General features: G+C 40.8%; 1 protein-coding gene across 1 annotated transcript in view; it reads right to left on the bottom strand.

Annotated features, from left to right (window-relative positions):
- veph1 (ventricular zone expressed PH domain-containing 1) overlaps positions 1-15,390 on the bottom strand; it is a 250,025-nt gene that overhangs the window by 224,452 nt on the left and 10,183 nt on the right. The window contains exon 3 of the mRNA XM_043703007.1: positions 8,768-8,983. Coding sequence (XP_043558942.1) covers positions 8,768-8,983 — 216 coding nt within the window. The remainder of the gene's footprint in view (positions 1-8,767; positions 8,984-15,390) is intronic.

The raw sequence follows: 15,390 nt of genomic DNA, 5'->3' as shown, positions 1-15,390 counted from the left end.
ACAGTCACCCAAGGCAGGAACTGAACCCAGGTCCCTGAGGCCGTAAGCCACCATGCCACCCACTGAATTGCTGAAGTGTCACAAGACTCAAAATGTTAACTCTGTTTTCTCTCCAGAAATGCTGACAAACCTGCTGAGTTTCTCCAGCAATTTCTGTTTTTGTTACACCACAAAATATTCTAATTAAGTTTCAAATTTTTAATAAAATAAACTAGTGGAAAAGCCAATTTATGGCATTATCGCTTGACACAACGGACACAATTAAAAATTACCACTTTTATTTCTGCTTGTTGTCAGTGCCAGAACAATGTTAGGAAAGCACTAGGATAAAGTGGAGAAATAAGGTATTAATTGGCAAATTATTTCAGAAAGCCATATTTTAGAAGTAAACTGAAGAAAAATTAGGAGATAGCGCCCTCGAGGGGTAATTGTTAGAATTATCCACAAACATTGGCTTTATATGAATAACTATAAAATAAAACAAACAAATCATGCATCAATATAATAAGAGCTCAACAATAGAATATCACCAGTTATATTATGATTTTTGATGGAAGGAGTATACATAGAAGGCTGCAAGCTGCCACTGAAGGAAAAGTACCTCCATTGAATTATTTGCTCAGGGAGATTAAAAAAATGAGTTCAAGGCACATTTTCACATAAAGGCAATTTCCCTCTCAATCACAAATTTAGTACAAAGAATGTAACCAATCTTAACTCTTAAAGACATCAATTAAAGAAAAATCAGTAGCTGGCTCAAATGTCCCTGTCAAGAACATTATTCGCAATGAACGCAGATTAAGCACATCAAGTTAACCATATTCCATCTATGTCTCCAATGAGGTAAGCTCTATATAAGGTCTGTCATGTGGATTAACGTCATGGTAAGTTTTCTCACTCTACTGGGGAAGAGCTTAAGTGAACTCTGCAGGAGAATGGGAACTGAGAGTGTGCTGCTGGAAAAGCACAGCAGGTCAGACAGCGTCCGAGGAGCAGGAGAATTGATGTTTTGGGCATAAGTCCTTCATCAGGAATCCTCTCGACTCTGATCTCCAGCATCTTCAGTCCTCACTTTCTCCCAAGGATTCAGAAAGGAGTAAGGTGGATGTGGAAGAGTGGAAGTGGGGGTAAACAAAGGCTATAAAATATACAGTAAATGAGTTTGGCTATGCTTACTAATTATACATATCTTAACCTCTGAATATATTGAAGAAGGCAAATGAGCTAAGGATACAAAGAGACACTTGGAAGTGTGACAACATGGGCATTTCTGAAGCATGGCTTAAAGCAAGGTAGAATCCTCTTTCAAGGATCTTTAGATGAGAGAACTGAGGAACGATGATATACCAGAAATATTATTGACATGAACCACTAGGGGAGATGTTGCTACATTGGCATGATCTCTGGATGATCACAGGCCTGGATAACGCCTTTGGATAATGAGTTCAAATCTCACTATGTGAGCAGCTGGTGGAAATTACATTAAATTTATAAATAAAACTTTTTTTTTAACAAATTGAAAACTAATATCAATATATTTATGGAAGAAAATATCCTGCCTTTACCTGGTCTGTGACTATATGAAATCTTGTGATTCCAGGCCCACAACAATACGTTTGACTCTTAATGGTCCGCAACAATGGATTAACAAGTGACTCAGTTGCTCTAAAATGCTGCAGAAAAGTTAACAAAAGGAGATGCACTAATTCTGACAAATGGAGAGTATTCAATCACTGTTCTAACTTGTAGATGGCAGACAGGTTTTGGGAAGTCAGGGGATGACTTGCTTTCTGCAGCCTTCCCAGTCACTGACCTGCTCTTGAAACTACAAAATTTATACAGCTAGCTGAGTAAAGTTTCTGGTCAATAGTAACCCACAGAATGTTCAAGCAGCATTCAACAACAGTAATGCATCATGTCAAATGGAGACTGTTAGGTTTTCTCTTGTTGAAAATGGTCTTTGCCTCGTACACGTGTGCCATGAAGATTATTTGCCCGAGCCTGAATGATGTCCAGGTCATCAGCAAATATCATCACCTCTTAATTTAAGATGGAGAATGCTGCTGATGTAGCATGTCAAGATGGTTGGAGCTTGACATTGTTGCAGGAACTCCAAAGGGCAATGTCCTGGGGATGAGATGCCTGGCCCCTGACAACTACAGCACAATCTTCCTTTTTGCTGGGTATGGCTGTTAACAGTGGATTTGTGGTTGAGAAGGAAACTGCCTTGATGTGAAAATATGACTTGAACACTTATTTTAATCTATCTGAGCAGATAATTCAATGGAGACACTTCTCCTTGAATTGACTTCAATTTTACTACATTGGACCAAGATTGAAATGTAGTTTGGAACTGAGTGATGCTGGCGGAATCCAAACTGAGCATTGGTCAATGGGTTACTGCTGTGTACATATAAATTGGTAACTTTCCCTACTTTTTTTTGAGGATAGAAGATAGCCGGATTATACTCCACATTTTCAGATTGATGCCAGCATTGCCACCGTATGCACACAGTTAGTCTTAGATCACAAGTCTTCTGTAGTACTAAATGTTGTCAGGACCTAGAACCTTTGTTATATTCAATGCCAAGAGGCATTTCTTTGTTTCATGCAAATTGAATTAAATTGGTGTAAGCCTGGAGCCTTTGACCCTCCAGTGGAGGCTGATGTAGATCACTTCTGATCGAACATTCTTGCAAATGTTACAACCTTGACAGCAAAGGTTAGAAGCCATCAAAAATGGTCATATCTATGGATTTGGGTGAAGGAGATTATATGAACATTGGAATTGAATAAAAAAAAAGGATGGATAGAATAGTTTACTTGTAAACTAATTATAGAAAATAAGGATTAATAGAAAATTGAGATGAACAGAAGATATGTCATTGAAAAAGTTGTTTCGTCCAGTTTTTATGAGAGCATTTTGTGGCATTGAATGAGGGATGAAAGTGTCTTGGAGGAAGAGAAAGTGTCAAGGTCCGAATTGAACTATCAAGCCTTGACTTGATCTCCCTCAGTGTGCTGTTGCAAACCCATATTATTCTGGAGGAGAAAGTGAGGTCTGCAGATGCTGGAGATCAGAGCTGAAAATGTGTTGCTGGAAAAGCGCAGCAGGTCAGGCAGCATCCAGGGAACAGGAGAATCGACGTTTCGGGCATAAGCCCTTCTTCAGGAATGAGGAAGGTTTGTCCAGCAGGCTAAGATAAAAGGTAAGGAGGAGGGACTTGGATGAGGGGCGTCGGAAATGTGATAGGTGGAAAGAGGTCAAGGTGAGGGTGATAGGTCAGACTGGGGTGGGGGCGGAGAGGTCAGGAAGAAGGTTGCAGGTTAGGAAGGCGGTGCTGAGTTCGATGGATTTGACTGGGACAAGGTGGGGGGAGGGGAAATGAGGAAACTGGTGAAATCCGAGTTCATCTCTTGTGGTTGGAGGGTTCCTAGGCGGAAGATGAGGCGCCCTTGCTCCAACCGTCGTGTTGTTGTGGTCTGGTGATGGAGGAGTCCAAAGACCTGCATATCCTTGGTGGAGTGGGAGGGGGAGTTGAAGTGTTGAGCCACAGGGTGGTTGGGTTGGTTGGTCCGGGTGTTGAGCCACAGGGTGGTTGGGTTGGTTGGTCCGGGTGGCCACAGGGTGGTTGGGTTGGTTGGTCCGGGTGACAGGCCGCCTACTTGTGGAGCGTTTCAGAGAACACCTCTGGGACACCCGGACCAACCAACCCAACCACCCTGTGGCTCAACACATCAACTCCCCCTCCCACTCCACCAAAGATATGCAGATCTTTGGACTCCTCCATCGCCAGACCACAACAACACGACGGTTGGAGGAAGAGCGCCTCATCTTCCGTGTAGGAACCCTCCAACCACAAGGGGCTTATGCCCGAAACGTCGATTCTCCTGTATTCTGGAGTAGAGGCTTGCCCACCACATAGCATTCTTCTGGGGTCAAGTAATGAATGTAAATTCTGGATGTAGGTTTGCTCATTGAGCTGGAAGGTTCATTTTCAGACTTTTCATCACCATACTAGGTAACATCATCTATGATCCTCCGGATGAGGCGCTGGTGGTATGGCCCACTTTTTATTTATGTGTTTAGGTTTCCTTGGGTGGGGGATGTCATTTCCGGTGGTGACATCATTTCCTGTTCTTTATCGCAGGGGTGGTAAATGGGATCCAAGTGAATGTGTTTGTTGATAGCGTTCCGGTTGGAATGCCATGCTTCTAGGAATTCTTGTGCGTGTCTCTGTTTGGCTTGTCCTAGGATGGATGTGTTCTCCCAACTGAAGTGGTGTCCTGCTTCACCTGTATGTAAGGATATTAGTGAGAGTGGGTCATGTCATTTTGTGGCCTTTTTGACGTTCATGTATCCTGGTGGCTGGTTTTCTGCCTGTTTGTCCAATGCAGTGTTTGTTACAGTTCTTGCAAGGTTGTTTGGCATCTGTGCCTAAATTACAAAATACAAACACTACACTGGACAAACATGCAGAAAACTAGCCACCAGGATACATGAACATCAATTAGTCACTAAAAGACATGACCCACTCTCACTAGTACCCTTACCTACAGGTGAGGCAGGACAACACTTTGGCTGGGAGAATATATCCATCCTAGGACAAGCCAAACAGAGACACACACGAGAATTCCTAAAAGCGTGAAATTCCAACCAAAACTCTATCAACAAACACATTGACTTGGATCCCATTTACCACCGCCTGAGAAAAAGAACCAGAAATGGCATTACCACAGGGGATGACATCACCACAGGAAATGACATCACCAACCAAAGGAAACCTAAACACGTAAATAGAAAGTGCCATATCACCAATGCTTCATCCAGAGACTCTCTGATGATGTTACCTCGTATAGTGACGAAACATCTGAAAATGAACCTTCCAGCTCAGCGAGCAAACCTACATCCAGAAGCTCTACCTGAGCTACAAATCTTTTCAAAGCACGAATGCAAATGTTAACAATTACCAATTTTTTCAAATCCATTTTTTAATCTGGTTCTGCCAAACTAAGTACAACATTGTAGAAAAATGCTCCCTATTCCTAAATACACATGTTCAAATAGCTACAGAGAGAATGGAGATCTGGTTATTAAATCTCTAAATGTTCTTAGAAAAAAATCATTAATGGAAATGCAGCAAAGCAAGGAGATAAATAAGGAAGTATACTGAGGGAATAATATTAACTACAGTGAAAGCTTTCTTAGATTTCCTGTGTTTAAAAGCATGATTGCTGCTAGGCAACTGGGGATTAGGATAATATGTTGTTTTAGGGACAAGCATTTAGATCAATTAGCGCTTGAGTTTTCGAAGCTTTCAATAATAAGGTTAGTGTAAAAATTTGGAGACGCCAGCAATCCAGAAGAAACTCAAAAATATTACCTCTGTTTAAACAAAATGAACTAAGAAATCTCTCACCACTGGGAGCCAAGAATGAAAAGTATTATCCATGGGAAAAACAGACTCAATGGGATCAGAGTCTCAAATTACACTTTACTGGACTGTTTGAACCAGTTGTACTTGTGTCATAATGTTTGCTGAAGTTTAATGTAATAATAATTTAACAAATCCGTCTAAAGTGATATGCAGTGACGGATATGGGCAAAATCTGTGGCTCTATTAACATGCTGAGATTGTACCTTAATTCAACATTGAGGCAAAGGCTGAGAAAGCAGAACTATTGTTTTTGTTCTGTTTGTTCAGTTCATAAAACTGATTCCAAAAGGCAAATTTTAAGATTTATTGAATAGTTTTATATAAACATTTGGAAACTGCTTAAGGAATGATTGAGCACTTTGAGGTATTTTTGTTTATGGTAATATATACATTAGTTTATAACAGATTCTAAATACCTCAGTAATGTGGATAAGAAACAAATAAATGATTAATCAGCTGAAGGCATCGGAGATGTGGATATATAAGAGGTTTATCCACTAACCTGTTCCTACTGCTCAGTTCATAACAAAGAGAGAAAGTTACAACATTTTGGTCACGTCATTAGACCAGACATTAAACAGACACAATTATTGGACGGAAAATGTGGGAGCCAGAAGCCAAAGAGAAAATAGATGATTATCTGAAGGTACAAAGATCCTTCGCAGAACTTTTTTAAATACAATCCCTACAGTGTGGAAACAGGCCGTTAGGATCAACAAGTCCACGTTGACCCTCCAAACAGTAACCCACCCAAATCCATTCCCCATTACTCTACATTTATTCCTGACTAATGCACCTAACCTATATATCCCTAAACATTATGGACAATTTGGCATTATGGGAATGTTCAAGAACAGCAGAGGACAGGCAGAGCCATATCAGTCAACCTTCGGGGAAGATAACATCGTGAAGGAACAAAGCAATTTATCCAAGTCAGAAAACTTATTAATACACTGATGAGATGGTTTGCCTTTCTATTTAAGAAAGGAAGAAGAGAGAATGGTCAGCTATCCTAACTTCAGTAGCAGACGTAATGGTGAATCTATTATTAGAGACAATGCAACAGGCCACATTGAAAATCATATGATGAAGTAGAGCTTCCTCAAACAGCCCTTCCAAACCTGCAACTCCTACCAACTGGAAGGACAAAGGCAGCAGATGCATGGAAACACCTGTAAGTTCTCCTCTACGCCAAATGCCTAAAACTGGGTCACTATTCCTTTGCTGTCAGTGGTAGAAAATCCTAGAACTCCCCTCCTAACAGCATAAGATGCATCGTCCATTCATGTATTACAAGAAGTCAGTTCTGAAGGGCAAGTGGGATGCGTAGAAAAGCTGGCAAAGCCAACACTTACATCCCATGAACAAATTTTAAAAAGACATACATTTATAGAAGGGAAATCATATTTGACAAAACTGTTAGAATTTATGGGGAAATAACAAAGAAAAGTAATTTTAATTTACATTCTAAAAAGCATTCAACACAAATTGCTGTTAAGCAAGATTAGCATTAATGGGACTGTGTTGAGGGTGGTTGAATGTTGAATGGATGGATTTGGGTTGGGAGCCTGTAACAGATAAGGTATCATAAGGATCTGTACTTGGACCTTGGTTATGGACAGCCTGTTTTGTTGACTTTAACGAATGCACAAATTCACATTTCTTGATGATACATGATAGGGTGGGTAAGTAAGTGATGAGAGAGTGGATGAGCCTGCAGAGGGATATGGACAGTTTAGGTGCATGTTTAAAAACATTTTTGTTAGAATACAACATGGCAAAGGGCGAGGTTACCCTATTTGGTAGGAAAAACAAAGAAGCTGAAGTATTTTTTTGAATGCTAACAGCCTGGGAAATCTGAGGGACCTGAGGTCCTTGTACTTTCATCACAGAAAATGAATATACAGGTGCAGAAAGCAATTAGGAAGGAAACTGATTTTTAGCTTCTTTTTCAAAGAGATTGGAGTACAACATGAAGAAGTTTCATGACAATAATCAACGCATTCCGTGAGACCACTTGAGCATGGTGGCTCTCAGTTGAAACTTTATTGCTGGAACAGCACAGCAGGTCAGGCAGCATCCAGAGAACAGGAGATTCGACGTTTCGGGCACAGGCCCTTCTTCAGGAATGGTGGCTCTCAGCCTGGTCTCTTGGTGATCTTTCGGCCAGTCTCTCGGCAGTTCATGGTGGTGTCTTGGCTCAGCGTGCGAGTGAAACCTGCCCGGGCATGTTCCCGAGGCACTCACGGAGATCAGAGAAGCCTAGGTTTCAGCACCAGTAATGGCATTTGTGCGGCGGCATCAAGAACATGTAGTTGAAGTCTCCCGGAGAGTGAGATAAGCAGACAACTCATCAAAGACTGTTGAACTTCTAACTTATTCCTTTATTTTCCTAGTATCAACTATAGAAAAAATCTTTAATGTTAACTATGACCTTTTTTTTATTTTTCTACTTATTCAATGAAGTAACTTTTTAATTCTCATTTCTCTTACTACTTTGTACCCAAACTTGTTTGGTACCTGGGTACATTGGTACCTAAGATGGCACTAAGTGTGGCAAAATTATACATTTTTCACTGTACTCCTGTACTTGAGTACAGATAACAATAAAATATAAATCTAAAATCTAAATCTAAACCATATCTTGAGTACTGTGTGTAGCTTTGGACTTCTTACTTAAGGAAGCATTTTCTCATCCTTTACAAATTCATTCAACCAATTCCTGGGATGTGGGGATTGTCCAATGGCAAGAGATTGGGCAGCCTATGCTTTAAGGCAGAAACAAATACAGAAATGGACTATGAATAGAAAAAGGATGTGGGGAGGTCCTTAAGGAGTGAAATAGACTATAGATGAGGATAGAGAGAAGCTGACGGGTTCCAACATCGTAGGGTGGGGATTAAAGTGTTGGAAACTGACTTTGAAAAGACTCAAGGCAATTTTAAGGCCATTCTCCTGAGCTGCCCTTCCTCACAAGCCTGCTGGACTGATGAGTCACTGTCATTGCTGGAACACAGTTCAACTGCTGGAATTTGGCATCACTTAATGCAAAACTTTCTCAGGTGGTTTTGCAGAACCACCTAAGAATGTCCAATCTGCATTTCTAATCCCCATCCTACAATCCCAGGTCCCAGACTAGGAGATAAACTAGTTATGTTAAGCTATATTAAAATGGAATATAATATTTTTTTAATTAGAGGCATCTAGTATTCAATACAGTTGTCAGAAAAAAATTCCATCAAACATTACTGTACTTTCAATATTATTATTTTCACTTAATTCAATGTATTCCTACCACATATCATTAAGTGATTGTGCACACAACTTACTTGAAAGATGCAACTCATTATATCAGAAACAATTTTAGCATGCGGAGTATCTTCATCCTTGCTGACTGGTTTCAGATTATGTTCTAAGCATGATTCCCACAATGTTACAAGAGCCTTCCCATGCTTCTCAATAGATTTTGTTTTCCTTATTGCAGTGGTGATTCGAGTAATGCAGATTTCTACCACTGCCTGATCATTGACATTCTTCAGATAGTCCTAAAAAAGTGGAAAAACAAAATATTATATCATTTACATGAACTGCAAAATCTATTCATATTATTCTTTATCTGAATACTGCTGAAATTAAATCAGACAACACCAGCCTGGATACAAACTATAGCCCTGGCCAGTGCTGTGGCGATAGGGTTAGCCTAGTGCAGGTGAAGACAGATGCCCAACAGTTCAGGAAGAAGGTCAATGATCTTTGTGGTCCATAAGGATAAGTGTTACAATCTTCTCTTTACTACCTTAGGCTCAGGACCACCACTCACTTTAATTCTGCCACATACACCTTATCAGGGCTAGTGGACTATAACTCTCACTATTACATGGATCATACACACTCAAGCACACACAGCCATCTCATGCTCCCAAACAGTTAACTCTTTCTGTCTTCTGTGCTTCCTACTCACACTCTGGTGGCATGTCACCACCTCTCCTGCCCCCAAGTAATCACTAACTTCTTCTCTATCCACTTACCTCCTACTCTCTCATTTTTTTTACTTCTATCAAGGAAAACTGGCCCACACCCATAGCCTGGTGTCTCCATGGTACCCCAACTGACAGACCTATAATCACCAAACTGTTTGCACTTGACCTACAGGACTGACTTTGGCCCAAACCCTGGACTGCATGGATGCTAACATGATGATGGATCAAAACTCCAGAGCATTCAGACAGTTTTTATTTTTAATCCCAAAGTACAATGTTTTAAAAGGGGTCTGCTATCGGAAAAAACAGTGGATTTAAATGCAGTAACTGTCGAGCAAAGTCCTGTGTGAAGTCAATGAAATGTCACACATGTGAATTGTGATGGAAACTTCAAATAGGAAGGAACTTGTTAAGAGATAACAAGAGGGCTAATTACAACTTTCCCTCCCCCAGAAAGCCACTTCTTGCAGACATGTTTGATTTATCCTCCAGGAATATACAAAACAAAAGTGTTAAAAGGCCAGCTCCAACTCTGGGGTAGAAGATTGGTGAGATTCTCGTGTGTATCAGCTGTTAGCGTGTTGTGATTCTTGCAGACATGTTTGATTTATCCTCCAGGAATATACAAAACAAAAAAGTGTTAAAAGGCCAGCTCCAACTCTGGGGTAGAAGATTGGTGAGATTCTCGTGTGTATCAGTTGTTAGCGTGTTGTGAAAATCACGTAGTTACCCCAATGCAAGGAAAAGAACGACCTTCCTCTTACTCAGAGTGCAGCAAGCTCCCAGTTAAACTGAGAGTCAGGCCAGAGAAATTCTAATCATTTTACAAAACCAAGAATTGGCTGTTCAACCATTAAATTCAATGCTACCAATAACTTCTACTGTAACTGAGGCAAACCCACTCTTTGTAAAGATTTCAAAGCCTGTATGTCCGTTATTTTTAAAGCATTTTCCTCTTTTAGACTCAGCCTTATTTCTAATCTGTATTTTAGAAAAGTGCATTGTTAATTCTTCTCAGGTTTAATTATTCATAACGTCACTTTTTTGTTAACACAAGTAAGACTGGTTAGATGGCTGCTTTTAAAAGGCAAATTAATGTTGTTTTGGGAGAAAGGTATCCACCAGGGAATGAATCCTTTTTTAAATTAAACTTGTTGCAACCAAACAAGAGGATAGGTGAATAAAAAAAACAGGAGTTAGTTCATCCCTCTCACACAGGAGCTTAACAGCTTAAGGAAGGCAGTCCAGAACAAAAATGAATTGGGGAACCTTGGAATAACACTTAGCCTTGGACTATGGTAGGACCAAGCACTTGATTGATTGTGGCCATCTTCCTGGACTGCAATTGAATGAAGTCAGAAGTTACACAACAGCAGACACTTCACCTGATGAAAGTTAAAAATCACACAACACCAGGTTATAGTCCAACAGGTTTAATTGGAAGCACACTAGCTTCCAATTAAACCTGTTGGACTATAACCTGGTGTTGTGTGATTTTTAACTTTGTACACCCCAGTCCAACACCGGCATCTCCAAATCACACCTGATGAAAGAGCAGAATCCTGAAAGCGTGTGATCTTAGATAAACCTGTTGAACTACAACCTGGTGTCCTGTGATTTCCAACACCAGCATCTCCATATCATGCAATTGAATGAACCTTTTAACTATAAGCTGAAAAATCCCCTAATTGACTGTAGTCCCCTCACAGCCCACTAATAACTGCTAATGAGGCCATTTGCCTGAAGCACATGCAGTGTCTTTGTGGTGTTAACTACTGGCACATGTGTGACAATGACATAGCATAATGCCATACAGCAACACGCTCAGCCCCAGTGCTCCCACCAGGACAAGTTGCCTGTTTTTCCATCTGTGCTAAAAGGCAATGCAAGCCTCAGAAGCTAGCAGCCTGTATCTGAGCATTAATGACCCTGTTTTGCTATGAAAATACCGTGACCTCGAGACATAGGTTGAGAGCCAGTCAGTGAGTGTGCACTATGAAAACATTGGAAGTATATAAAGGCAAACAGCCTCTGACAAAGCACAATGCGAGTGCTAAGAAAGCAAGCTGAAGGTGATAAGATGTGTCTTGTGCAGATCTTTAAGATACATGTGTGTTCTTGCGCACAAAGTGACCAGGCAGGACAAAGGTCATAGGTGTCCCTCCTTTCTGATGCATAGTACTGAGAGTCTGAAGTGATGTCCGAGTTAATCCAGGAATAGGCATAATGATGTGGTGAGCTCGGTGGTTCACCAATACTAACTTTCATAAAGGAAAGGTCAAGGATGGTGGTCATGGAAAATGCAGGGCTGCTGTTGTGAAGAAGCAGCTGTAGAATGGTAGGTATGGGCACTTGGAGGTGCAGACACCAGCTATTTATCCCTAAATGCCCCTGGAACTAAGTGGCTCACTAGAGGTTGCTGTGGGTCTGGAGTTATATGTAGGCCAGATTAGGTAAGGATAACAGATTTCCTTCCTAAAGGGAAGTGAACCAGATGGATTTTTATGATTTGTGACATAGTTTCCATTAGTCTAGCTTTCAATTCCAGTATTTAATTGAATTCAAATTTCACTATTTACCATGTTGGGATTCAAACCGATGTCCCAAGTGCATTAGCCTTGAGGTTTGAATGGCTAATCTAGTACCACTATGACACTAAATTAAACCCAAGAACTGTGCATGCTAGAAATCTGAAACAAAAACAGAAACTGCTGGAGAAACTCAGCAGGTTCTGGCAACATCTGTGAAGAAAAAGCAAATTTAATATTTCGAGTCCTGTGACCTTTCTTCTGGAAGAAGCGTTGGTAGTACTATTACCCTGGTATCTGGTGCTGAGGAGGTCAAGCTGAAAAAGGTAGAGCAAGTAAAAATATGGAAGCTACAACAGTGAATGACAGGAGCATGACCATGCTAAGCAGAGTATTGATATTTACAGATGTGAGTGAAAGCTGCAAAGGAATAGAGTTGATACGTAATACATTATCATCTTGTTTGATCTGTAACAAGATTACTGTGTGTTCATGACTTACCTCCTCAAATCCTACTATAGTTTCCTCACTATGTTTTACTGGATTCTTTATAGTGTGCAAATAAGGTTTAAGCATGACAGCCTTTCAGACCTGGAACTTTACAAAATACAGTGAGAATTGTATTTTGAATAGGTCAGTCAGAAACATTGGGCTGAATATTTCTTTTTTTTTGGCTAAATCTGAGTATTTTTAAAGCATTTGTCACTACAAGCCCTAGAGAGTCCTTTTACACTTTCTTACTAAATTCGCCTCTTTAGTTATCTACCATTACCCTGTGGTAACTTTCACATCTGATTTCCACCCCAGCTTACCACACACAATTCTTTGCAAGTAGTCCTGTTTTCCAGGTTCATTTTTATTTTAGCTGTGTCCATGACTGCCTGGCATGCCCTCCTGTACTCTTCATTGAAACGGGATTAATTCCCAGGCTTGATGACATATGCTGCGCCATGAGGTTACAGTTTGTGTCTGAGTACGATTCTATACTGCTGATAGTTCACAGCATCTCAAGGATGGCCAGACTCGAGTTGCTAGAAATGTTCAAAGTCTGTCCCATTTGTTACAGCGACAGTGCCACACAACATGAGGGGTATTCTCAATTTGAAGAGTATCCTTTTTCTCCAAAAGGACTGCTTGGATCTTCAAACAGACTGGACTATGATCTCTTGCAAATACAAAGAAAACAAGGGACTGATGACCACCATTCCCTTTAAGCCACACCACCACTGGAGGTTTCCACATACACCGATCCGTATGCCATGGCATTGGCTTCTGCTTCTACAAACCACCGTTACTGAAGGATCTTGGAAAAGTGAAGTTGCTTATGAATCCTCACTCCACCACTGTCTTAGAATTATGTCCCAAACTACAGACACATTTTATGGTTTTGCTTCTAAAGAACTCATAAGGACAATGGTTAAAAAAAATCAGTTTTGATTCTCCTGCAACATGTTTGTGGGAGAGAATGTCTTTGTGTATAGCAGCTTAGGTTCAACTATTAGCATGCCATGGAGGTCACAGCTGAAAAGTGATCCCTTGGTCACCCCTGTTTTACAGGTGAAGAATCTCTTGCACTGAGTGCTAAAGGTCATTTAGCCTACAGCCAGATTAAAGGGAAACAGGACAACAAAATGACTGTTTTTTACCCCGAATGTTGAAATTCAATTACTGTCAAAAGGATCATAAATACAGAATCTCAACAAATCTGCAAAAACAACAACCATGAAACTGACAGCTTTTACAATTCATTCATAGGATGTGGGCAACACTGGCTGGGTCAGTATTTATTGCCCATCCCTAACTGGCTTTGAGAAGGTGGTGGTGAGCTATCAACTTCAATGCGACTTGTAACTTCCAGTGTAATGGCCGCCCCATTCAACTATCTGCTTTGTAAGTAGTTGAAACTGACCTTTTGTTTTAGGACTCACCTCTTATTTCTAATCTTGGAACAAACAGGGATGGTGATGATGTGGTCTGGGACATTATATATATAAAGTTAAAATTCTGTATGTCTATGTCAGGTTATTGCTTGAATAGTCTGAGACAGCTTTCCCAATTTTGACACTTCCTCCCAGACATTAGTATGGAGGAATTTGCAGGTTGGGTTTGACTTTGTCCTTTCTATTGCCTATGCTGTTGCCAGATGATCCATCTGTTTCACTCCTTGGAGACGTTTTAGCAGTTGACACAGCTATGCGGTTATTATGCCATTTCAGAGGGCAGTTAAATGTCAACCACTTTGCTAAAAATCTTCAGACGCATGTAGGTCAGGGAAAAACAGCAGATTTCACTCTCAAAAGGATATTAGTGAACTAGATGAGTTTTTACAACAACTGTTTCATAAATTCACATTCTGAAGCAGCTGGAATTTTTCACCCACGACCTAAGGACCATTGCTACTCATCATGATGTCTGGAATGCCATCACAACCAAAGTATGCTTTCAGTGACAGTTGAAGTTAGCTGGTCTATCTCCCAATACCAGGTTATAGTCCAACAGGTTTATTTGGAAGTACAAGCTTTCATCAGCTACCTAACAAAGGAACAGTGCGCCAAAAGCTTGTACTTCCAAATAAACCTTTTGGATTATAACCTGGTGTTGTATGATTTTTAACTGTGTCCACCTCAGTTCAACACCGGCACCTCAACATCATATCTCCCAATAGTCTGAATATATATCACTGGTGACAAAATAACCAGATTCTGCGAGAGGGAGGAGGTCTGTTCCCAGCTTTATCCATCATCTGTCTGGGATGTCTTGTGCCATCAATGGCTAACTTGTTTAACTTGGTACTCATTCAAAGCACTGCACTGGCTGATGTGGTCCTTGACTTCCTTGCCTAGGTTTGAACAGTACAGCACTTCTATTGCCTCCCTCATGCTCTATACTTTGTCCATTTGTCGCTGTCTGGACCTATCATATGCTTCCTTTTTCCTTTTGACTAAACTTACAATTTCCCTTGTCATCCGCGGTTCCTGAAGCCTGCCATTCATCTCCTTCAGTTTTGCGAGGTAAAAACAATAACTGCAGATGCTGGAAACCAAATTCTGGATTAGTGGTGCTGGACGAGCACATCAATTCAGGCAGCATCCAAGGAGCTTCAAAAACGATGTTTCTGGCAAAAGCCCTTCATCAGGAATAAAGGCAGTGAGTCTGAAGCGTGGAGACATAAGCTAGAGGAGGGTGGGGTTGGGGAGAAAGTAGCATAGAGTACAATGGGTGAGTGGGGGAGGGGATGAAGGTGATAGGTCTGGGAAGAGAGGGTGGAGTGGATAGGTGGAAAGGCAGGTAGAACAAGTCCAGACAAGTCATGGGGACAGTGCTGAGCTGGAAGTTTGGAACTAAGGTGAGGTGGGGGAAAGGGAAATGAGGAAACTGTTGAAGTCCACATTGATGCCCTGGGGTTGAAGTATTCCGAGGCGGAAGATGAGGCGTTCTTCCTCC

The sequence above is a fragment of the Chiloscyllium plagiosum genome, chromosome 13 (assembly GCF_004010195.1).
Source record: "Chiloscyllium plagiosum isolate BGI_BamShark_2017 chromosome 13, ASM401019v2, whole genome shotgun sequence".
In the NCBI taxonomy this organism is placed as follows: Eukaryota; Metazoa; Chordata; class Chondrichthyes; order Orectolobiformes; family Hemiscylliidae; genus Chiloscyllium; species Chiloscyllium plagiosum.
This window is presented reverse-complemented; position numbering and strand designations above follow the sequence as displayed.